This window comes from Salvelinus namaycush, chromosome 9 (assembly GCF_016432855.1).
Source record: "Salvelinus namaycush isolate Seneca chromosome 9, SaNama_1.0, whole genome shotgun sequence".
Classification (NCBI taxonomy): Eukaryota; Metazoa; Chordata; class Actinopteri; order Salmoniformes; family Salmonidae; genus Salvelinus; species Salvelinus namaycush.
In genome coordinates, this window is record NC_052315.1 from 54,407,979 (window position 1) to 54,433,923 (window position 25,945).

General features: G+C 44.5%; 2 protein-coding genes across 3 annotated transcripts in view; one reads left to right on the plus strand and one right to left on the minus strand.

The window, feature by feature from the left end:
- adal (adenosine deaminase-like) overlaps positions 1-1,082 on the plus strand; it is a 16,612-nt gene extending 15,530 nt beyond the window's left edge. For both annotated transcript variants that reach the window (XM_039001665.1, XM_039001666.1), the window contains exon 10: positions 79-1,082. In XM_039001665.1, the coding sequence (XP_038857593.1) occupies positions 79-270 (192 nt within the window). In that variant the 3' untranslated portion in view covers positions 271-1,082. The remainder of the gene's footprint in view (positions 1-78) is intronic.
- Positions 445-25,285, minus strand: nat10 (N-acetyltransferase 10). The gene is made up of 27 exons (XM_039001664.1): positions 25,159-25,285; positions 24,809-24,930; positions 24,619-24,710; positions 19,632-19,803; positions 19,385-19,507; positions 14,953-15,014; positions 13,391-13,505; positions 13,104-13,211; positions 12,709-12,842; positions 12,403-12,496; positions 12,050-12,285; positions 11,832-11,956; positions 11,434-11,584; positions 11,154-11,250; positions 8,397-8,513; positions 7,407-7,508; positions 7,231-7,305; positions 4,778-4,894; positions 4,431-4,564; positions 4,237-4,285; positions 4,011-4,107; positions 3,792-3,905; positions 3,417-3,589; positions 3,186-3,305; positions 2,844-2,942; positions 2,564-2,718; positions 445-2,267 (listed from the first exon to the last, which is right to left on the minus strand). Exons 2-27 carry the CDS (start codon positions 24,920-24,922, stop codon positions 2,132-2,134), a joined length of 3,111 nt encoding a protein of 1,036 aa, XP_038857592.1. The 5' UTR covers positions 24,923-24,930; positions 25,159-25,285; the 3' UTR covers positions 445-2,131.
- Between the last annotated feature and the right edge of the window lie 660 nt (positions 25,286-25,945).

Below are 25,945 nucleotides of genomic sequence, written 5' to 3' on the forward strand. Positions count from 1 at the left end.
AACTATTAATTCAACACTTCTGTTTTACTTGCAAGTCAGAGTTGCACACTTATCTTGTGGGAGTACTCTTGTTTTCAGACAGACGACAAGGGGGTGTTCTGCACGGACTTGTCCAAGGAGTACCAGTTGGCAGCCTCTACCTTCAACCTCAGTCAGGAGGACATGTGGACTCTGTCCCAGAAGGCGATAGACTGCACCTTCGCCCCAGACCTAAAGCAGCAGCTACACCAGAAGTGGCTGGAGCTACGGCCAACCCTGTTCCAGTTATGACAGACCGAAAGCGCTGCTTGACATCTATGGGATCAGAATCACCAATCTTGACCATTTGAGTAGTTATGAGATGTAGATTAGTGATTCCGGCAGAGTTTTTTTTCCCTTCTTCACACGTTCTTCTCAGAATAGCTGAAGAATGCAGGACCATGAGTCATGTACAAAAGGGAGACATTTTGTATTAGTAAAGTAGTTTATCAATAAAACATACATCAAGTTGCTTTTACTTGTCTCCCAGTTAGTATAAAGGTCTCATGTAGGCTACTTTACTTTCCATGCGAAACTCATTCTCCGCAAACAAATACTAGAACAGACGGCAGGCACGTTGTCCATTCACAGAAGATCGAGGCAAGGTGACATATCTGGGTCATATTATACAAAAAGTAAAACGTATGCTCATCATTCAATGAATCGTCTTTAAGTATGTTGATCCTTGCAGATTCCAACTCATCTGAATGTAAGCAACTCCATATTGTTGGTACTGGATTAAATGAGCCGGTTACAGTAGGTACAGGAAAAGGCAGGTGATGATAAATTGGGCTAGGTGGTGGAACCATATCAAATAATTATATTTCTATGGGTGGAACTGTCACCACTGTATGCTGTCTTCTATCCTCAGGTGGTGGATACATTAAGAAAGTCTAAAAGATTATAATTTTCATTCTATGGATGGTACTCTGTCCCATTCCATCTAACCCTTGGGTACAGAGAAAGGTGACACTGCCATTGGTCAAAGCACAGTTCTACTGCTGTAAACTAAAATAAATGAAATAATTAAACCCATTTGAACAACAAATAAAAACCATTATGAATTATGTTCAGTTTGTTTTTGGGGGAAATATCTAATGGGGTGTTAATGTCTTGTTCTTTTCTAAAGTGATTCTAAGTGTCTGGATCTGGCAGGTCATATCGCGACGGACTTTAAATGATAAAAGTAGATTCAGCGTGATGAAGCTGCCATGAGCAGCACCGCAGATATTGGGCGCGTTTTGCGTGGTGAGGCAGAAGCAACCGACTGTAGACGGGAGGGAGGTGCATCTGCGACAGCCTCAAGTCAGACACTAATGTGGTTTTCCAACAGCAAGGTTTGATCAACATTGCAGTGTTTATAAAAGGCTTTCTTTATAATGTCGAGATGAACACATTTTGAACCCCCATATCACACATTGTACAATCAATTAGTGAGAGCCTTAAATAAAACATTCTGGGAAATATAATGTATATATTTCATCTCTCTACTCTTGGCAAATTGGTTTGTTTCATTCACGTCATTGGTCAAACAAAAACACCCTAATGATTGGTTGACAATAGAACTTCCCACAATGCAGGCGGCGGCTGCAGGATGAAACTGCAGAAACTTGCAGTCAAAACTCCATGACCTTTCAACACATGATTTTTGTCAAGTTCATGCAATCAACAATTTGGTGCAAGTCGGACGACTTCTATCCCGGAATGCAAAACACAAAATAAAAGCGGCTGCTCAAACGCGCCCATTCAGACGATGCATGATGCAAGACTGCTCTCACAGTCTAACAGAGTATCTGTGGCGTGCGCACGGGTAACTACGGGAACAATACAGCGGAGAAGCCTCACGCTTCAGCGCTCCTGGTTGTTGCGGAAATTGACCCATTACCATGGTTTACGTCGTGCATCTCGCTGAATCTACCTTTAAACCCAACCTAAGACCTGACCCAGCAGCTTGTGCATTGCTGCCCCAGTGACAAGAAGGTCTCCCAGCCTTCTTTCTGTCCATAAGACAAACTAAATTATATAAAAACGAAATAGAAGTGTTTTTATGAAACTAACTAGTAAAGTGGATCTGAAAATAATCGTTAAGCTAATATAAAAATTATAATTTACACTATAACGGCCTCTTTTCAAACTTGTTCTTCTCCTTGCCTCCTCCCTTCTTCGTCTTCTTCTTCAGTTTGCCGTGTCGTGTATCTCCTCCCTCGTTTTTGTCTGGCCTCGGCTGCTCATACTTCCTCTTCTTGTCACTGTTGGAGAACAGACAGTGTTACATGATGAGCCGTAATAATAAATGCCATTTAGAAAATGCTTAACAAAGCGATTCACAGTAGCGCATGCAAACATTTTCATATGGGTGGCCCCACCATAAAAACACTGAAAAATCTTAGCCCTAACCCTTTTATGTTTGCAGATCTGTAAGGTGTAAGCAATACGGTGTAATTCTACTACCTCACTGCTTATACCTATCCAGACCCTTCGGGGCCGAGAGGAAGGTAGCATATTACATTGTTATAGCAAGGATTCTAGAGGTTTCTCCTCTTACCTCTTTATACTGACAACAGCTGTCTGTCCTGCTTTCTTCAACACCTGGTCCCATTCCTCGTGATCTCCTCGGATCAGGTACTGTTGCAGGTCCATCTCCTTGACCTTCTCCATGTCCTGTTTGTGTTTCTCCTGGAACTCTTTGGCTGCCTCATCCTGGGGAGAAAAAAACAAATATTTAATCTATGTTGCATTCATATAATCACTGCACCATTGCATATTATGGTCTACCTATCCATTTGTTGTCATGCCATTCATAAAAACGGAGGAGAGTTCCGTACTAGATCATCATTGAGGGTTTTGACCGTGGGCTCCATGGAGATGTCTTTAGATACAACCATCTCTGCCTCAATGGCCTTCTCCTGGATTCTGTTGAAGAACTAAAACAGCACACAAACATGGTGAAAATAACTACACAGGTAATAATGAATCAACTAGCTGTCATTGTCTGAGACACAGTAAGTACGAGACGTTAAAAACTTTAGGACATTTCATCATACAATACATTTGGTTCGCTACTTGTAGCTAAGCAGGATGGATAGAATGGTAGAGTAAGAAATAAAACATTTTAAAATATTAATTAATTACATTTCCCCTCATGGGTACTAAATGTGTCTTCTCACCTGCACTACTTTCCTGATGAGGCGGTTGAACAGTCCCATGAGCTGAGAGCTGGGCAGGTCAATCTCCTTCTCCAGCTGGTCCACTGATTTATGCTGCAGCCCCACACCTAGCAACAGAGCCTGGAGATGAACAGACGGGGTTAGAGACTAGTAAAAATAAAGAGGGGGATAGACAAGAGTTACACTACATTGAGAAAGAGGGAGAGAGAGTATGTGTGACGTCCTACTCACACACTGTGCGGCGGACAGGGTCACGTCTCCCAGCTGTTTGAGGAAGAACATGCGTGCCACGGCAGGGATGAGGTCCATGATGAGGTGGTAGTCCACCATGTTCCTAGAGTACATCTCCAGACGCTTCAGATCATAGGGGCTGAACTGACCAGACAGCTCAGAACTGCTCAGGGCTGGGGAGGAAAAAGCAGGTGAGACATTGAGAACCACTTGTCTGTAGCCCAAATCATTCAAAAGTACTGGCCCAAAACATTCAAAGGTTAGACTGTCAACAGGTGGGGAGACCCATTTTGGTCTAGTTAGATAACCTCAGGGAGAGTGGTGGTCGGATTTTTGACTGGTGGGGAGGGAAGGAGGGAGTGAAGGGGAACTTACCGGAGCTGGCATCCGTCTTGGTGGCGCTCTTGTTCTGCAGGATGTTGAGGGCCATACTGGGAGAGAAGCTGCTGAACTGGTAGGAGAGCAGAGACAGGAAGCGCCGACGGAAATCTGGAAGAAACAAAGACGAGGTGAGTGGTAATGCAGAGGGAGAATAGAGTAGAACATCCGATGACACTTTATTTCCCACTAAGAGACCGAACACACAAGCCTCACCTTTCCAGAAGGCAGACAGCCACTGGCCCTGTTCAGGAGCCTCCGCTGTGTTGAGCTCCTTCAACATCACCAATGAGTGCTCCCCCGTCAGGTCATTCTGGGAATGACAACACCACGGGTCAAAAGACAAAACCAAGCATTACAATAAGCAATACTCCAACTGCATCCAATTTCAGCACAATGATGTAAAGTAGTAAACTGTGAATTGTAGACATTGTCCACTTACAGGGGTTTGCCGCAAATAGACAGGGACAAAACCAGCTTTCTTCCAAAACCTGTACGGTAAAAAAATAAAGAATGATTAGTACCTGGAAAAAAAAACAAAGGTGATGAAGCCAAATGCAATGCAATGAGTTTCCCAATGTCAGTAAACACCAATTATGTATATGAATTTATCTCTCTATGGTAAATAATACTTACTTGAGCAGCGGAGGTGTGAGGCCATAGGATACTCCCAGGTATTCTAGTCTCTCGGCCCTCCTCTCACTCAGCTTCAGAAGCAGAGGAGGGAGGTCTTTCCTAGGGTGCAACACCTCTTCTAGGAGGCTCACCGCCTATATATTAACAACACTGTTAGCAAAGCACCTCCAACAGAGTGACCAACAATCAACTCCGCTCAATGCTGCTCTTTGGAGTCAATGTGAGTCTGGATGACTTTTCTCCCTGTGGATGTGATTAGTACTCATGGAATGTGTATGTTCAGGGGACGGTTTTTCTGTTGGCGAGTGTGCAAGTGTTTCCAGGTGTTAGTGTGAGTGAGGCATTACCTCGCTGGTGACAGAGGTGATCTGGCTGTTAGCGGTCTGTGCGTTCTCATCCATGTAGGGGAACTGACCCTCGTAGTACAGCTGTAACTGTTGCACTGCTCTGGAGCCATAACCCATCTCCAGGACCGACAGGGAAACAACCAGTTAAAGGGATACTTCTGGATTTTGGCAATGAGGTCCTTTATCTACTTCCCCAGAGTCTGGGGTGCAGTTTGAAGGAAGTTGCTGACAAGCATTAGCGCAATGACTGGAAGTCTATGGGTAGATGCCAATAGACTTCCAGTCATTGCACTGTTAGAAGTAGTTTTGCAAGCCAATGCTAACGTCCTTCATACTGGATACAAAGGCATAAAAAAACGGTATCCATGAGTTCATCTGACTCTGGGGAAGTACATTACCAGTCAAAAGTTTAGACACCTACTAATTCAAGGGTTTTTCTTTATTTTCACTATTTTCTACATTGTAGAATAATAGTGAAGACATCAAAACTATGAAATTACACATATGGAATCATGTAGTAATCAAGAAAGTGTTAAACAAATCTAAATATATTTTCAATTGTTCAAAGTAGCCACCCTTTGCCTTGATAACAGCTTTGCTGTTATGCCAAGAGTTGGCATTCTCTCAACCAGCTTCATCTGAAATGATTTTCCAACAGTCTTGAAGGAGTTCCCACATATGCTGAGCACTTGTTGACTGCTTTTCTCATCCCAAACTCATCCCAAACTACTAACAAACAAGTGAAATGGCGGTACAGGGACAAGGTGGAGGCGCAATTCAACGGCTCAGACACGAGACGTATGTGGCAGGGTCTACAGGAAATAACGGACTACAAAAACAGCCACGTCACGGATACCGACGTCATGCTTCCAGACAAACTAAACACCTTCTTTACCCGCTTTGAGGATAATACAGTGCCACCGTCGCGGATCGCTAACAAAGACTGCCCCTCCCCCTCCTCAGTGGCTGACGTGAGTAAAACATTTAAACATGTTAACCCTCGCAAGGCTGCTGGCCCAGACGGCATACCTAGCTGCGTCCTCAGAGCATGCGCAGACCAGCTGGCTGGGGTGTTAACGGATATATTTAAATCGCTCCCTATCCCAGTCTGTTGTCCCCACATGCTTCATGGCTACCATTGTTCCTGTACCCAAGAAGGCAAAGATAACTGAACTAAATGACTACCACCCCATAGCACTCACTGCTGTCATGAAGTGCTTTGAAAGACTGGTCAAGGAGCATATCACCGCCACCTTACCGGCCACCCTAGACCCACTTCAGTTTGCATACCGCCCCAACAGGTCCACAGATGACGCAATCGCCATTGCACTGCCCTATCCCATCTGGACAAGAAGAATACCTATGTAAGAATGCTGTTCATTGACTACAGCTCAGCATTCAACACCATAGTACCCTCCAAGCTCATCATCAAGCTGGAGGCCATGTGTCTCAACCCCTCCCTGTGCAACTGGGTCCTGGACTTTGACGGGCCGCCCAAGGTGGTGAAGGTAGGAAACAACATCTACACTTCGCTGACCCTCAACACTGGGGATCCGCAAGGGTGTTCGATCATAAAGGCCTGATTCATGCAGTCTCCTCTGTACAGTTGATGTTGAGATGTGTCTGTTACTTGAACTCTGAAGCATTTATTGGGGCTGCAATATGAGGTGCAGTTAACTCTAATGAAATTAACCTCTGCAGCAGAGGTAACTCTTGGTCTTCCTTTCCTGTGGCGGTCCTCGTGAGAGCCAGCTTGATGGTTTTTGAGACTACACTTGAATAAACTTTCAAAGTTCTTGAAATTTTCCAGAATGAATGACCTTCATGTCTTAAAGTAATGGACTGTCATTTCTCTGTGCTTATTTGAGCTGTTCTTGCCATAATATGGATTTGGTCTTTCCCCAAATAGGGCTATCTTCTGTATACCACCCCTACCTTGTCACAACACAACTGATTGGCTCAAACGCATTAAAAAGGAAAGAAATTCCACAAATGAACTTTTAACAAGGCACACCTGTTAATTGAAAAGCATTCCAGGTGACTACTTCATGAAGCTGGTTGAGAGAATGCCAAGTGTGTGCAAAGCTGTCATCAAGGCAAAGGGTGGCTACTTTGAAGAATCTCAAATATATCAAATATATTTTGATTTGTTTAACACTTTTTTGCTTACTGCATGATTCCATGTGTTATTTCATAGTTTTGATGTCATCACTATTATTCTACAATGTAAAAAATTGTAAAAAATAAAAACCCTTGAATGAGTAGGTGTGTCAACTTTTGACTGGTACTGAAGATTAAGGGCCTGATTGGCAAAATCACACTGTAGACCCACATAGTCAACACACCTACATACACCTCAATCGCTTTGGAAAGTCAGAACCAAAATATGTTTAGAGAGCTGCACAAGCACAACTGACAAACCACGAAATACAGGGGGGAAAAACAAAACTTACCCCCTGATAGTCAGGGTTGACAGCGATGCGCACCACCCTGCCTCCAGACAGACTGCCAAACTCTGGGTCTTGGAACTGCAGAGAGAGCACAACGTTAGAACTGATCAATGGCAATAGTGTGAGATTATCAGTGGGAAACCATATGGCTCCAGGCTTTAGGCCTGTATTCTCAATACCTGCTCTGACACGGTCCAGGGGATGAGGTCACCGGAAGCCTTCTTTCCTCTGGACAGACTGTTGAGGATGGACTGACGAGAGATCTCTCCTTCCAGACACACCTGAGAGGAACATTACCCGCACACACATAAACAAACTTTAGTCTATCATATCCGATGAGGATTTCTACTACTGCTTGTGAGTTTGCTGACTGTAGAATCCGATGCTGCATGCACACTGTCTGCCACATCTCCAAAGCACAAGAAATCCAATCTTGTGCGGCCCAAGAAGTTGCGTTCGCTGTCCCCTCAGAAGTGCAGATGGGTCCACTCTGATAAAATAAACTAAGACAGTTCAGAAGTGGGGTGAACACTTTGTGGCTCTCTTAAACCAACCGAATCCAGTTGACTACTTTATCTGCCACCCAACTTGAGGTCTGCGCCGCCATCAGGTCACTGAACGAAATAAGGGGCTGGGTACCAGTGCAGTTCACCTGCTCATCTCTGAGATATGGAGACATGAAAATATTGTCACCATATAAAAGAACAGACAAATCCATCTGCAGCAACAGCAAGGGCATATCCCTCCTTGCAGTTGCTGGCAAAGCCATGCTCCGCAGATTCATCGACACCATCACTGAAGACCTGCTACAGGAGTCCCAGTGCAGCTTCAGAAAGAGCAGAAGCATGGCGGACATCATTTTCAGTGGACACCAACTGCAAGAAAAGTGCTGTGAAGAGAAACGACGATGTTCATGGCCTTTGTGGACCTCTCCAAGGCCTTCGACACAGTACCCCGTGAACTCCTTTGGAAGGTCCTCCTGCAGTATGGCTGCCCTGGGAAATTTGTGAACAAACTGCCCGAGTTCCATGAAGGGATGGTGGCCAGAGTAAAAGTTGGCATTCAGGAGTTTGAACCCTTTGGAGTCTCTCACCCGCATGAGCGAGCGCACGCACACACACACACACAGAGACAAAAACAGACAAACTGACTGAGCTCAGTTTATTCACCTGTATGACAGCCAGGACCTCTGGCAGTGAGTTCTGTTTGGGAGGAACAGGAGGCAGTAGGCAGAAGAGGTGATGTGCCGGGGCGTCTGACAACATCTGCAGGTCGTTGGGAGAGTTCTGGAACCAGCAGAAGGCAAAATCGGTAAGAAAACAGATATACGCAGGAGGAAGGTTTGTCTATATAGAGGAGCCACCAGGTTATTGGGACAGACACCAGACAAATCTAATATGACCAACTGTAATCCACAGGCAACCAAGGCTCCAACATATATTCTCTTATTACAACCTCATTGATGTCTGGTGAGTTCACAACGCTGATTTTTGTTGTTGTTGAAAAATAGTACACTTTCTTCAAAACACACAAAACATTCTCCAGGATCGATTTCGTACTGTTATCTACCTCAATTTTCTTCATAATTAAGAAAACAGAAAATCTACATATGAGCCGATCTGACCATTATACTGACAGATACACATTTAAGAAGTTCCTAAAAGAGGAGTCACAAGATGGCGCTTTAATTTTTCCTTACCACAAAATCCTACTTTCTGTGAACAATTTGAAACTGAATTCATAATGATCAACAAAAACTGGCAATGATCCTCTGATTTTATGGGATGCCATCAAAGATTTTTTATTAAAAACAAGAATGCTGCATTTGCATCTGGACTGAATAATTCACAGTTAAAAGAAATCAGAATTGGAAAATGACAGTGTTCAAAGTATTTTTTCAGACCAGGTATCAGTAATGATAAATAAGCAACTATTGAATCTGAACCAGGTGAATTACTATCAAACCCAAATTAAATCAACCAAAGATTTTCAAGTTTGTATAAAATAAAAATAAAAAATTGTACACTTCTGATTATAAATCCACAACAAGTCAGATGGAGTCGTTTTTAAAAAAGGTATAAGAACTATTCTCTTAGCTGAGAAAGCCAGCGTTCTCTCTCTCTCCATGAACTCAACATGGCATTGAATATCATGAATAAAGGCAAATCACCTGGTTGGGATGGTACTCCTCCCGAGGTCTATTTAACATTTTGGAACCAATTAGGGCCACTGTTCAAAAGGTTCGTACAGCACTTATTTTGCCGTTTTTGTGTTCTCACTATCACCCCCCTGTCTTTGATAAGTAGAGATATACTATTTTCAAAAATCCTGTTATCCCGTCTCAAAACTAACTTAGCCAAATTGGTACATCCGGACCAAAGTGGGTGTGTTATCCTCAGATAACATCCGTCATCTTTTACATACCTCACATGCTTCATCACAAACCAAAGCTCCTTGGGCTTTTGATAGACTAGCTTTTGATAGACTAGAATGGTCACACACACAGTACCAGTCAAAAGTTTAGATCCCTACTAATTCAAGGGGTTTTCTATATTATTACTATTTTCTACATTGTAGAATAAGAGTGAAGACATCAAAATGATGAAATAACATATGGAATCATGTAGTGACCAAAAAAAGTTCAATCGAAATATATTTTATATTTGAGATTGTTCAAAGTAACCACCCTTTGCCTTGACAGCTTTGCACACTCTTGGCATTCTCTCAACCAGCTTCACCTGAAATGCTTTTCCAACAGTCTTGAAGGAGTTCCCACATATGCTGAGTACTTGTTGGCTGCTTTTCCTTCACTCTGCGGTCCAACTCATCCCAAACCATCTCAATTGGGTTGAGGTCAGGTGATTGTGGAGGCCAGATCATCTGATGCACCACCCCATCACTCTCCTTCTTGGTCAAATAGCCCTTACACAGCCCGGAAGTGTGTTTTGGGTCATTGCCAAGCGTCGGCTGGAGTGATGTAAAGCTCACTATCATTGGACCCAAGAGCAATGGAAACACGTTCTCTGGCGTGATGAATCATGCTTCACCCTCTGGCAGTCTGATGGACGAATGCATTGCGCCAACTGTAAAGTTTGGTGGAGGAAGAATGGTCTGGGGCTGTTTTTCATGGTTCGGGCTAGGCCCCTTAAGTTCCAGTGAAGGGAAATCATGACGCTACAGCATACAATGACATTCTACACGATTCTGTGCTTCCAAGTACACGATTCTACCTTCAAAGTAGCCTAGCCAAAATCAGACCATATCCATGGAGGCAATAATTTTATATCAACTTTCTTTAATTGTCCAGTATCCAAAGGCATAACCCTAGTCATATTAGCAACCCATGCTAGTTGTTGCATATTAGATCTCCCCTTTCTACATTTCTAACAGACATTTTCATCTCTGTCAGATGAAACCGCTCGCATGGTGTGGTGCGCTTCTGACAACAGTGTTGTCCCACTAACTGCATTACAGAACGCACATTCGGGCGTAGCCTACTGCCTTGAAGAAATAGTAGTTCATCAACATGTTAAGCTAAACGCTCTGATCTGTTGCATCACTCATTGCTTTTTAGCGTCACACACACAACTGTCCCAGAGTCTGTTTGGAATAGGCTATTTCTCAACAAGCTGACCAATAGAATAGGTCAATTTCTCTACTCTGGGGGATAATAGATTGACATAGGCTAGTGACTTTGCTGTACGTTACTCGTCTTGTTTGTAGAGGAAAAAAGTAACATTTGGACAGTTATCCTAATATCTTCAAAGTGCATCCTCCACTTGCATGTTCTGTTAATATTAATTACCATAATCTAAGATAGAGATGTGGGGGGGGGGGGGGGGGGGTTTAGATCTGCGGTATGGTCCTGATGATCAATGCTTTGTATTTGTGTACTTTTTACTAGTGTGTGCAATGCTCAGGCTCACCTTGTAGTGCGAAGCCACATAGAGAGCCATGAGTCTCTGTAGGAAGGCCTCAGATGCCTTGTGGTAGCAGAACAGTGTGTCTCTGTTCACATAGTATCTGTACAACACAGGTTAAGGATGACAACAGCAGCAGCAACAACTAAGACAATCATATAGCGTGCCATTAAAGGCCACAATACTGAATTTGTTTTAGGGCCAAACAGCAGCCCTGTAAAGCTGAGGAATGGAGCTTGAGAAATAACCACTGTACAGCATTATCTATTGCACCATGAAAGGATACAGGTCGCAGGTCTGTGGCAGGGGGCAGCCAGAGATGACTCTGGGGATGTTTAGACAGTCCAGACACAGCAGCTCGTTGAGCCACTTCTCTACAGGGTCTCCCATGGCATAACGGATGGACTCATGGAGGGACACCTCTTGGAGGGAGCGAGCTGGGAGAGGAGGAACACAATAATTAAAACACATTACAGGTACAGATGCAATGTAATGTATTTTTTGTAAATCTTTCTTACAACCACATTAGTCTTTCAATACTAGCACTGACTTTGCAGATAGTTATTTTGTAGAAAACTTGATTAGTAATGATTGTGATCGTTGGTTTTACCTACAGTAGTAGAATGCATTGAGTGCGAGTCTGGATAAGGTACATGTAAAATGTAGTAAGGGTGTCTTGGTCACCTGCATTTAGCCTGGCTGTGTTGGTGCTCCTGTTCTCTGCTGACAGACTCTGCTGGCTCTCTGAACTCTGCTGCCTCAACTGTTGGATCAACTTCAGGGAGAGAGAACGACCGGTGCCCTCATACCTTCAGGGATAAAAAGGGGAAATCAGGAACACAGACAGTTTGCGCTATGGTACACCGGGGGAGTCCAGAATCACATACACACACGCCACTGACCCGTTGATGGTGGAGGCCATGAAGACCAGGTATGGTCCGAGCAGCTTCTTGACCAGAGGAAGGGGGATGGCTGCAGCCTCATCTATCACCAGCAGCTCAGCCTGACCCAGCTTCACTGAATCAGCTGGGTGGATGTACTGAATCGTCTGTCTATGCTCCTTAAAGATGTTGACTCGAACCACAGCCTTGCTGAACTCAGGGTTCAGAGACTGGATGATCTCATAGTCCAGGTGCTCCTGGGAATGGGAGAGGGATGTTTAAGTGAGGAATATATTTAATGAAGCTTCCATTGTCGGACATATAGTTCACTCACAGACAGACAAACTATAGAGACAAAGAAAGAGAAGGGTCACCTGGTATTGAAGGGCATCGAAGCCTTTGAAGATGAATTCAAACAGAGTGTGCAGGTTGTCTGGGCTGGGGGAGGTGATGAAGATGTTGGAGTAGCTGTGGAGATGGACAACAGGACACTATGAGCAGCAGTATGTCACAGTATGGAGTGTGCGAGTAAAGGGACTCCACACAGATCACGGTTAGCGAGTGCGTCTCCTCCAACACAGCGACAAGCACGCTTACGTAGATCAATCCAAAAGTGTAAAGACTCATGAGTGGTTTGCGTGTGAGAGAGATGAGGTCGGTGAATCGGTAGTAAACCGTACCCAAATGCCACAGCCCCAGCCACAGCCAGTCCCAGCGCTGCAGACTTGCCCCTGCCTCTAGCTGCAGTCAGAGCCACAGTGCTCCGCAGGGTCTTCTCTGAGATGGCCTCGATGAACTTCAGCACCGCCTTGGCCTTGGAGGGAGAGACCACAACAAACCAGAAGCTAAGAAACACACACTATGAATAACAGGATCTCCACTGAGAAGTGCAAAGCTTGGATATCAACAAGTCAATAAATGCTGTCCTACACCCATTTACCCAATTGTCTTCTGACAGGTGGCGTTACTACTATTATCATGTGATGCCAGTCTCGACCAGAGCAGACGGATTCACACTATCGGACGTAAGACAATATCCTATCCCCTTGATTTATATATGAGAGTATGTCCTGACCTGGTCCATGGTCTTGCAGCTGTCCACCAGCACACCAACAGGCTGCGTGTCCTGTAGAGACTCCTTTAACTCCTTCAGCTCCTGTTCCCGTGGCGAAAGACTGTCCTCCTGCAGGAAGGAGACAAATGATTGGTCAAAGGGTTAGTCGGGTTATAACCCAGAAGTCAATGAATGGAATTTTTGGTTTAAGTCAAGTTCCCTAGGCACGAAACTGAAGGAACCTTGCTCCAGTGTGCCCTAATCAACACGACCTAGGATTGCTGTGGAGCGTGGGATTGTGTGCCTACCTGAGTCTTGGGAGGAACAGGCTTGATGTTGGCAATGTGGCTGGAGATGGGCAGGACGTTGAGCTGGTCGTCAATGACAACGCACGTCTTACAGGACGACAGAGATAGGATGAACCTGGAGGGGAGGGCAGTTAGTTACCATGGATATGGTATCAGTTAGGGTTATATGGCCTGTCAGTCATTTAAAAAGAACAAGGAAGCCCTTGTGAGAATAGTCCTCAAGAGTTGTAATTGGGCGGCCATATTTAAACTACACTGAACAAAAACAAACCGCAACATGTAAAGTGTTGGTCCCATGTTTCATGAGCTGAAATATCCCTGACATTTTCCATACGCACAAAAAGCTTGTGTCTCTCAAATTTGTTGACATACCCGTTAGAGCATTTCTCTTTTACCAAGATAATCCATCCACCTGACAGATGTGGCATACATATCAAGAAGCTGATTAAACAGCATGACCATTACACAGGTGCATATTGTGCTGAGGACAATGAAAGGCCACTAAAATGTGCAGTTTTGTCACAACACAATGCCACAGATGTCAAGTTTTGAAGGACCGTGCAATTGGCATGCTGACTGCAGGAATGTCCACCAGAACTGTTGACAGAGAATTGACTGTTCATTTCTCTACTATAAGCCGCCTCCAACGTAATTTCAGAGAATTTGGCAGTACGTCCAACCGGCCTCACAACCGTAGACCATGTGACCACACAAGCCTAAGACCTCCACATACGGCTTCTTCACTAGAGACATCGTCTGAGACCAGACACCTGGACAGCTGATTAAATTGTGTATTTGCACAACCTAAAAATGTCTGCACAAACTGTCAGAAACCATCTCAGGGAAGCTCATCTGCTTGCTCGTGGTCCTCACTAGGGTCTTGGCCTGACTACAGTTCGACATTGTAGTCAACTACAGTGAGCAAATGCTTAACTTTGGTGGCCACTGGCACGCTGGAGAAGTGTGCTCTTCACAGATGAATCCCGGTTTCAACTGATGTCAACGTTGTGAACAGAGTGCCCTATGGGGGCGGTAGGGTTTTTATGGGCAAGCATAAGCTACAGACAACGAACACAATTGCATTTTTGAAAGCACAGATACAGTGACGAGATCTTGAGGCCCATTGTCATGCCATTCATCCACCGCCATCATTTAATGTTTCAGCATGATAACGCACAGCCACAAGGATCTGTACACAATTCCTGGAAGCTTAAAAAGTCCCAGTTCTTCCATGGCCTGCATACTCACCAGACATGCTCTGGATCTACGTTTACGACAGTGTGTTCCAGTTCCCGCCAATATCCAGTAACTTCGCACAGCCATTGAAGAGGAGTGGCAAAACATTTCACAGGACACAATCAACAGCCTGATTGCGATGCATGAGGACCCCACTTTTTTGGGGGGTATCTGTGACATTGGCATATCTGTATTTCCAGTTATGTGAAATCCATAGATTAGGGCCTAATTTATTTATTTCAATTGACTGACTTCCTTATATGAACTGTAACTCAGTAAAATTGTTGCGTTTATATTTTTGTTCAGTGTATTTGAAGACCACTGACCTCTCATTGAACCTTCCCACCACGTCCTGATGGGCCTCGGTCCTGTAGCGAGAATGAACATCCTGGGGAAGAAACATACAGTGCATTCAGGAAAGGATAAAGACTAAGACTTGACTTTGACATTTTGTAACGTTACAGCCTTTTTCTAAAATGGATTCAATTATGTTCTCAATCTACACACAATACCCCATAATGACAAAGACAACAGGTTTTTAGAAATGTTTGCAAATGTATTAAAAAAAAATGAAATACCTTACTGACATAAGTATTCATACGCTTTGCTATGAGACTCTAAATTGAGCTCAGGTGCATCCTGTTTCCATTGATCATCCTTGAGATGTTTCTATAACTTCATTGGAGTCCACCTGTTGTAAATTCAATTGATTGGACATGATTTGGAAAGATACACACCTGTCTATATAAGGGCCCACAGTTGACAGTGCATGTCCGAGCAAAAACCAAGCCATGAGGTTGAAGATATTGTCCGTAGAGCTCCGAGACAGGATTGTGTCGAGGCACATCTGGGGATATGGTACAAAAACATTTCTGCAGCATTGAACGTCCCTCCATTCTTAAATGGAAGAAGTTTGGAACCACCAATACTAAGCAATTGGGGGAGAAGGGCCTTGGTCAGGGAGGTGACCAAGAAACAGATGGTCACGCTGACAGAGCTCCAGAATTCCTCTGTGGAGATGGGAGAACACGTCCAGAAGGAAAACCATCTCTGCAGCACTCCACCAATCAGGCCTTCATGGTAGAGTGGCCAGACGGAAGGCACTACTCAGTAAAATGCAAATGACAGCCCGCTTGGAGTTTGCCAACAGGCACCTAAAGGGCTCCGACACTGAGAAACAAGATTCTCTGGTCAAATGAAACCAAGATTGTCACGTCTGGAGAAAACCTGGCACCATCCCTAAGGTGAAGCATGGTGGTGGTATGATCATGCTGCGGGGACATTGTTCAGCGGCAGGGACTGGGAGATTAGTCATGGTTGAGGGAAAGATGAACGGAGCAAAGTACAGAGAGATCCTTGATGAAAACCTGCTCCAGAGCACAGACTGGGGCAAAAATTCACCTTCAAATAGGACAATGACCCTAAGCACATAGCCAAGACAACGCAGGAGTGGCTTCGGGACAAGTCTCTGAATGTCCTTGAGTGGCCCAGCCAGAGCCTGGACTTGAACCCGATTGAACGTCTCTGGAGAGACGTGAAAATAGCAGTGCAGCGACGCTCCATCCAACCTGACAGAGCTTGAGAGGATCTGCAAATAAGAATGAGACACTGCCCAAATACACGTGTGCCAAGCTTGTAGCATCATACCCAAGAAGACGCGAGTCTGTAATCGCTGCCAAAGGTGCTTCAACAAAGTACTGAATAAAGAGTCTGAAAACAGTGTATAAAGTCAGAACACCTGCTGTCTCAGCCACTTCCTGTCACCAAGGGAGTACCCCAAGGCTCGATCCTAGGCCCCACGCTCTTGACAATTTACATCAACATAGCTCAGGCAGTAGGAAGCTCTCATCCATTTATATGTAGATGATGAAGTCTTATTACAAATATTACGAGTCTGTTCAACCTCTTTCATATCGTCTGAGATTCCAAAAGATTGGAAAGCTGCCGCGGTCATCCCCCTCTTCAAAAGGGGGAGACACTCTAGACATAAACTGTTATAGACTTATATCCATCCTGCCCTGCCTTTCTAAAATCTTCGAACGCCAAGTGAACAAACTGATCACCGAAATTGTTGAATCCCACCGTACCTTCTTCGCTATGCAATCTGGTTTCCGAGCTGGTCATGGGTGCACCTCAGCCACGATATCATAACCGCCATCGATAAAAGACAACACCATTCTGTATACATCTGGCCCTTCTTTGGACACTTAACAAACCTCCAAACGAGCTTCAATGACATACAACTCCCCTTCCGTGACCTCCAACTGCTTTAAATACTAAATAAACAAAATGGATGCTCTTCACCCGCCCGCCCTACTGGCACCCGCCCGCCCGACTAGCATCACTACTCTGGACAGTTCTGACTTAGAATATGTGGACGACTACAAATACCTAGGTGTCTGGCTAGACTGTAAACTCTCCTTCCAGACTCACATTAAGCATCTCCAATCCAAAATTAAATCTAGAATCGGCTTCCTATTTCGCAACAAAGCCTCCTTCACTCATGCTGCCAAACATACCCTCGTAAAACTGACTATCCTACCGATCCTTGACTTCGACGATGTCATGTACAAAATAGCCTCCAACACTCTACTCAGAAAACTGGATGCAGTCTATCACAGTGCCATCCGTTTTGTCACCAAAGCCCCATATACTACACACCACTGTGACCGAAATGCTCTCGTTGGCTGGTCCTCGCTACATATCTGCCGCCAAACCCACTGGCTCCAGGTCATCTATAAGTCTTTGCTAGGCCAAAGCCCCGCCTTATCTCAGCTCACTGGTCACCATAGCAGCACCCACCCGTAGCACGCGCACCAGCAGGTATATTTCACAGGTCACCCCCAAAGCCAATTCCTCCTTTGGCTGCCTTTCCTTCCAGTTCTCTGCTGCCAATGACTGGAACGAACTGCAAACATCTCTGAAGCCTTATATCTCCTTCTCTAACTTTAAGCATCAGCTGTCAGAGCAGCTTACCAATCGCTGCAGCTGTACACAGCCCATCTGTAAATAGCCCATCCAACCAACTACCTACATCATCCCCATATTTGTTTTTCTGTTCCCATGTGTAACTCTGTGTTGTTGTTTTTGTCGCACTGCTTTGCTTTATCTTGGCCAGGTCGCAGTTGTAAATGAGAACTTGTTCTCAACTGGCCTACCTGGTTAAATAAATAAAAATATATACTTAGCTGCCTCTTCCCCAGATTTTGTGTTTAACCCTTCTACAACAAAGCTTTTAGTGTCCAACAAGCTTTTTCTGCCCTTAGCCTTGTTCTGAACACCTCCAAAACAAAGGTAATATGGTTTGGTAAGAACAATACCTCCCACTGGTGTAATTACTACCTCTGCGGGTTTAGAGCTTGAGGTAGTCACCTAATACAAGTACTTTGGAGTATGGCTAGACTGTACACTGTCCTTCTCTCAGCACATATCTCAGCTGCAGGCTAAAGTTAGAGGAAACTAAGTCTTCATTTATCGTAATCGCTCCTCTTTCACCCCAGCTGCCAAACTAACCCTGATTCAGATGACCATCCTACCCCTGCTAGAATACAGAGGTGAAATGTATCGATCGGCAGGTAAGGATGCTCTCGAGCGGCTAGATATTCTTTACCATTCAGCCATCAGATTTGCCACCAATGCTCCTTATAGGACACATCACTGAACTCTATTCTCCTCTGTAAACTGGTCATCTCTGTATACCCGTCGCAAAACCCACTGGTTGATGCTTATTTATAAAACCCTCTTAGGCCTCACTCCCCCCTATCTGAGATACCTACTACAGCAATGATCCTCCATGTACACAACACTCATTTTGCCAGTCACATTCTGTTAAAGCACACACATCCATGCGTCGCTCCTCTTTTCAGTTCATTGCAGCTAGTGACTGGAACAAGCTGCAACAAACACTCAAACTGGACAGTTTTATCTCAATCTCTTCATTCAAAGAGACTCTTACTGACAGTTGTGGCTGCTTCGCGTGATTTATTGTTATTGTTCTTCTTGCCCTTTGTGCTGTTGTCTGTGCCCATTAATGTTTGAACAATGTTTTGTGCTGCTACCTTGTTGTCACGTTGTGTTGCTACCATGCTATGTTGTCTTAGGTCTCTGTGTAGTGTAGTCTCATCGTGGTGAGTTTAGTCCTATATTTTTAATCCCATCCCCCGCTGGAGGCCTTTTGGTAGGCCGTCACTGTAAATAAATAAGTTTAATTTTATTTTACTAGGCAAGTAATTTAAGAACAAATTCTTATTTACACCGGCCAAACTTGGACAACGCTGGGCCAATTGTGTGCTGCCCGGTGGGACTCCCAATCACGGCCGGTTGTGAAACAGCGCGGAATCGAACCAGGGTGTCTGTAGTGACGCCTCAAGCACTGAGACGCAGTGCCTTAGACCACTGCGCCACTTGGGAGCCCCAAGTCAGTTCTTAACTGACTTGCCTAATTAAATAAAAAACATTTAAATGTGATTTCAGTTTTTATTTTGTTATAAATTAGAAGATTGTCTACAAACCTGTTTTCACTTTATCATCATGGGGTATTGTGTGTAGATTGATGTTGGAGGGAAAAAACTATTTCATCCATTTTAGAATAAGACTAACATAACAAAATGTGGAAAAAGTGAAGGGTTCTGAATACTTGCCAGATGCACTGTAAAAACAGCAATATTTAGACAACAGTAGTCTTAAACTGGCTCTAACCCAGCAAGGATTAAATAATACATGAGTACACAGTTCACTGAAAACATCTATGGGCCTCACCATAGTCATTGTGTACAGCTGCTTGAGTGAGTTGACCGTCCTGAGAAGAATCACCACGATCCCTCCGCCTTCCACAGTCTCCACAGTTCGAGCCAGGAGATTGGGAGTGAGAGCCTCAAAGTCCTGTGTGAGAGAGAACGAGAGACACAAAAAAGTTCAGTACAAATCTGGAGAGTTGAACACAAGGATTGTTAGATGTCAGGTGTTGACAGCCAGGACAAGAAGAAGAAGAACACGCATGTCTCACCTGCAGGACGCACATGCCGTACGTGTTTCCAAGAATCTTGTGTGTCTCGTTGTAGTAGCAGTAGCGGATGTTCGTGGCAGCGACAAACAGCTCAAAGGGGTCGTCTTGCTTAATGTTCAGGGTGCCGGTCTTGATCTTCTTCTGGAGCTGACGCATGCGCTTCTTTCGGTTGCTGTTTGAAAGACGAAAGAGCAAAACAAATTAACTCCCGTTAATACGCCCAATGTGTGCGAGTTGGCGACACTAATTGTCATGGCCAGATGGTACAAACATCTGGGACCAGGCTAGAGAGGGAAGTCTTGTAGTAGGAATGTTTTGACCTTCTCTCATGCATTGAAGTACTGCTTTTATTTTCTAATGAATCCAGTTCATATTCAGTGCGTTAACTTTTCAGCTGTGCCTCTAAATCGTTTTGAAATCAGAGCATATGGGCCTGCAATTCTACGTCTGAGGGATGGAAGCGGGGAGAACAGACCGTGGCTTTGGGGGGGGGGGGAGATGGGGGGGGATGAGGTACCTGATGATCTTCTTGTGTTGTAGGTGTCTTTGGAGGGCAGGCAATGTGAATCCAATAGTGCGTTCGGCTGAGTGTACCACCCTCTGTAGTAGTGCCTTGTGGTCAGCGGTGGAGTTGCCATACTAGGTTGTAATGCAGCCCGACAGTACACTCTCGATGGTGCTCCTGTAGAACACTGAGGGCCCTCGGGGACAGGAAACATTTATTCAGCCTCCTGAGGTTGAAGAGTCGCTGTCGTGCCTTCGCCACGGTGTCCGTGTGGTTTGACGATTTCAGCTCCTCTGAGATGTGTATGCCTTTTTGAATGTCTGAGGCGGCCCTGTTGATGAGGATACCTGGTTCCTCTCGAAGTCCACAATCAGCTCTTTTGTTTTGCTGATGTTGAGGGAGAGGTTATTTACCTGGCCCCACACCTCCTCCCTGTAGGCAGTCTCTTCGTTGTTGGTAAAATCAGGCCTACTACTGTTGTGTCGTCAGCGAACTTCACAGCATGTGATACTAGTGATTTAATACACCACTTGCATGAGCCCAGATCCATAGGATAATTTATTCACCTCGTTTGGACATTGACAATTTAGCACTAGGTTTATTAGGCTGTAAGAGCGAAAAGGCCGCATTCAGCAGGAATTTTAGTAGGGTGAACTGATTTGTCTAACTATGAACATTATTTTGCCCAAACAGATTGTGAACCCAAGTTTGGAACGGATTCTAGTCGGGGGACAATACTATGTGTAGGGGCAGATTTAGGCTGTCATCTTGTCTTCAGGAGATTTTCTGTTTCATTTATTTGGACTTTCACAATAGCTAATGTAAGTCATTAGAACAAACATCCAACAACGGGCAAAAATATTGACATTAATAACATTATGGGGAAGAAGGCTACTAGTGTGGTCATCTCCACAAGAACACTCGTGTTATTCCCCATACTACTATTTATTTAACTTAGCCTTATTACACCAGCAAAATTGGTATTTGAAATATGATATGCCAACTTGTCTTAAATAAAAAATAAAATGCAATGAGGGCATTGCATTTAAGCATTTATGGACAGTGTTGAATATAAGCTACGATGCATTCGGAAAGTATTCAGAACCCTTAACTTTTTCCACATTTTGTTACGTTACAGCTAGGGCTGTTACGGTGACCGTATTACCGCCACACCGTCGGTCACGAGTCATGAAGACAGTCAAATTTCACATGACCGTTCAGTCACGGTAATTAGGTTTCTCCAAGCTCTGATGCTGGTCATTAGGAGCCTACAAAACTTGCTAACTGCCTGGTACTCAGCACTCTATTGTTCCTCTAATCATTTTGACATCAATGCAAATGTAAATGAAAATCTAAATCAAACACTTCACGAGAGCCCATGAGCTCATGTTGCATTTCTATAGGTTATGCAATTGTGTGAGAAAACAGAGTGATGGCCTCTATTAAAAAGAGGAGGATCCCATCATCTTTCTATAGGCTAGGCCTATTTCTCAATTTTCCTAATATTAAGCACATTGCTTAAATTTACAACAGAAGTATAGCCTACCGGGCTAGGATGAAAATGAACCACAGGAAAAGCGTCCTCCATTCACTATTTAAGTCGATAGATGACATGAATTATTCCACTGCCCTAATATAGGTGCATGACATGGTTCATTCTAAACCAAAACAAATGTTACACATATCTTTATATATTATTTAGTATAAGATTAAAATAAGTCTGATGGGTAACAATATTCGCCTATCACATGTGAATTATATACACTGCTCAAAAAAATAAAGGGAACACTTAAACAACACAATGTAACTCCAAGTCAATCACACTTCTGTGAAATCAAACTGTCCACTTAGGAAGCAACACTGATTGACAATAAATTTCACATGCTGTTGTGCAAATGGAATAGACAAAAGGTGGAAATTATAGGCAATTAGCAAGACACCCCCAATAAAGGAGTGATTCTGCAGGTGGTGACCACAGACCACTTCTCAGTTCCTATGCTTCCTGGCTGATGTTTTGGTCACTTTTGAATGCTGGCGGTGCTCTCACTCTAGTGGTAGCATGAGACGGAGTCTACAACCCACACAAGTGGCTCAGGTAGTGCAGCTCGTCCAGGATGGCACATCAATGCGAGCTGTGGCAAGAAGGTTTGCTGTGTCTGTCAGCGTAGTGTCCAGAGCATGGAGGCGCTACCAGGAGACAGGCCAGTACATCAGGAGACGTGGAGGAGGACGTAGGAGGGCAACAACCCAGCAGCAGGACCGCTACCTCTGCCTTTGTGCAAGAAGGAGCAGGAGGAGCACTGCCAGAGCCCTGCAAAATGACCTCCAGCAGGCCACAAATGTGCATGTGTCTGCTCAAACGGTCAGAAACAGACTCCATGAGGGTGGTATGAGGGCCCGACGTCCACAGGTGGGGGTTGTGCTTACAGCCCAACACCGTGCAGGACGTTTGGCATTTGCCAGAGAACACCAAGATTGGCAAATTCGCCACTGGCACCTTGTGCTCTTCACAGATGAAAGCAGGTTCACACTGAGCACATGTGACAGACGTGACAGTCTGGAGACGCCGTGGAGAACGTTCTGCTGCCTGCAACATCCTCCAGCATGACCGGTTTGGCGGTGGGTCAGTCATGGTGTGGGGTGGCATTTCTTTGTGGGGCCGCACAGCCCTCCATGTGCTCGCCAGAGTTAGCCTGACTGCCATCAGGTACCGAGATGAGATCCTCAGAGCCCTTGTGAGACCATATGCTGACACATGCACATTTGTGGCCTGCTGGAGGTCATTTTGCAGGGCTCTGGCAGTGCTCCTCCTGCTCCTTCTTGCACAAAGGCAGAGGTAGCGGTCCTGCTGCTGGGTTGTTGCCCTCCTACGGCCTCCTCCACGTCTCCTGATGTACTGGCCTGTCTCCTGGTAGCGCCTCCATGCTCTGGACACTACGCTGACAGACACAGCAAACCTTCTTGCCACAGCTCGCATTGATGTGCCATCCTGGACGAGCTGCACTACCTGAGCCACTTGTGTGGGTTGTAGACTCCGTCTCATGCTACCACTAGAGTGAGAGCACCGCCAGCATTCAAAAGTGACCAAAACATCAGCCAGGAAGCATAGGAACTGAGAAGTGGTCTGTGGTCACCACCTGCAGAATCACTCCTTTATTGGGGGTGTCTGGCTAATTGCCTATAATTTCCACCTTTTGTCTATTCCATTTGCACAACAGCATGTGAAATTTATTGTCAATCAGTGTTGCTTCCTAAGTGGACAGTTTGATTTCACAGAAGTGTGATTGACTTGGAGTTACATTGTGTTGTTTAAGTGTTCCCTTTATTTTTTTGAGCAGTGTATTATCACTTGTGAATGATGCCCAGCATAAGAAACAATGCCTTTTTTGCAACTTTTTCATAATCCAAGTCGCACACCTCATGTAGCCTAGCCCGTAGGCCTGTGTTTTATTAAGGTTTGTATCACAACTAAAAAGTGGCAAAATAATTTCTCAGGGGAAATAGGCTTTGTCGTCCCTCTTCACAACTGTCTTGGTGTGTTTGGACCATTCTAGTTTGTAGGTGACGTGGACATTGAGGAACTTAAAGCTCTCAACCTGCTCCACTACAGCCCCGTCAATGAGAATGGGGGCGTGCTCGGTCCTCCTTTTCCTGTAGTCCACAATCATCTCCTAAGTCTTGGTTACGTTGAGGGATACGTTGTTATTCTGGCACCACCCGGCCAGGTCTCTGACCTCCTCCCTATAGGCTGTCTCGTCGTTGTCGGTGATCAGGCCTACCACTGTTGTGTCGTCTGCAAAAGTAATGGTGTTTGAGTCGTGCCTGGCCATGCAGTTGTGGGTGAACAGGGAGTACAGGAGGGGACTGAGCACACACGCCTGGGGAGCTCCAGTGTTGAAGATCAGAGTGGCAGATGTGTTGCTATCTACCCTCACCACCTGGGGGCGGTCCAGATCCAGGATACAGTTGCAGAGGGCGGTGTTTAGTCCCAGGATCCTTAGCTTAGTGATGAGCTTGGAGGGTACTATGGTGTTGAACGCTGAGCTGTAGTCAATGAATAGCATTCTCACATGTGTTCCTTTTGTCCAGGTGGGAAAGGGCAGTGTGGAGTGCAATAGAGATTGCATCATCTGTGGATCTGTTTGGGCGGTATGCAGCAACTAACACTATTTGACGTGTATCTTTTGTTTTTGACATGCAAAGACCCAAACGGTGTTCCATAGACACACGGGTTGAAAATACATGTGATCAAACGAAGCATCGACATACTTCTGATAATGTGATACACGCATCGGCACACTGCTTCGAAGTTAGCTGCATGCCTCGAAGCTCGAGTATCAAAAGTAACATCACTAATTAATGACACAGCACTGTCTTGTGTCTTATAGCCCAAATACAGCATGATCAGATCTGGGACCGGGCTAATAATCCTTAAAAAGACAAGTAAACATAACTCAAGGCATCGTGTAGCGTATTATTTACCTGCTGAAGCCCAGCTCTTTCTTATAGCACCAGAGGACAGATGGTCTGGCTCTGACTGCGGCTTTGGACAGCATGTGGTGCAGGATGACAACCTGGATGAAGTTAAATTGAACATGGATTACAGATGACAAACACTTCTGGGCTGATATCAATGTCTTAATCATGTACATGTTAAAGTAGACATTTTTACCTGGTCTCTGCCATGGTCCCCGACCACCACGAACATGGTGCGGTGTTGCTCAGAAACGCCATTATCTATCTGGACACGGATCCTGTTATCTATCTTCTTCCGAAATGTTGCCATGGTGGTCCCTGAGGGCGGAAAGCAGTAAGGCTGCTCCAGTAAGGGTGTTATGCAAGGGGACTATTTCTGATGTAAAGCTAGACAGTTTTGTCAATGGGCATGTGTACAACATGGCAGCGGCACAACAGTAGTTCATCATTTAGCTGATCACATCCCTTAAATCCTACAGATTATTTATGTTATGATGTATCTAGCTAGCAGGTATACAACTCTCTGGTTTAAGATATCGTTCTTACCTGACGTAGTTAGTAAACCCACTGGTGTTTAATCCGGATAAAACGAATGAATGTAGATGAAAACACGACAAAACACTGGAAGCAGTTAGTTTAGTTTACATGCAGCCATCATGCCGATAAACTCACGTGGGGACGGCGGTTTTGCAGGACCCTGGTATGACGTCAGAACTATGCGACAAAAGTACACGACCTGTCTAACCAAATGCCTGAAGGTAAAATGTTAACAAACCTGAAATAAACAAAATATGCTCACAAGCAATGAGGTGAAGAAACGCGAAGCAATGAGGTGAAGAAACGCGTGAACCTATATAATATATATAAATATGACTGGTATTTCTAAATATGTTAAAGATAGTACAATACCAAAGATTATGGATATACTGACAAATACACCTCTATCCTCACTAGCGGACCGGTGGGCTGTCTCGCTACCGCCTTTCCCGCTTGGTGGATGCATTTCATTATTGCAATCAATTGTTTAATTATACACAATTATCAACTTACATCCCGACATCAAACACGTCTAACAGTAGGCCGTCATTGTAAATAAGAATTTGTTCTTCAATGACTTGCCTCGTTAAATAAAGGTAAAAAAAAAAAAAAAAAAAACATCCAAAAAATATAACATAAAAAAAAGATAAAATTTTTTAAATTACAATTCTAGTACAATCGTATTCACTCATTAATGATTCAGGAAGATGTTCTTTTTGTTATTCACTATGGATGTCTAATTTGGGGAATAGAATTCTGGACATTTTTGCAATCTACTTTTAATTTGCAATGAGGG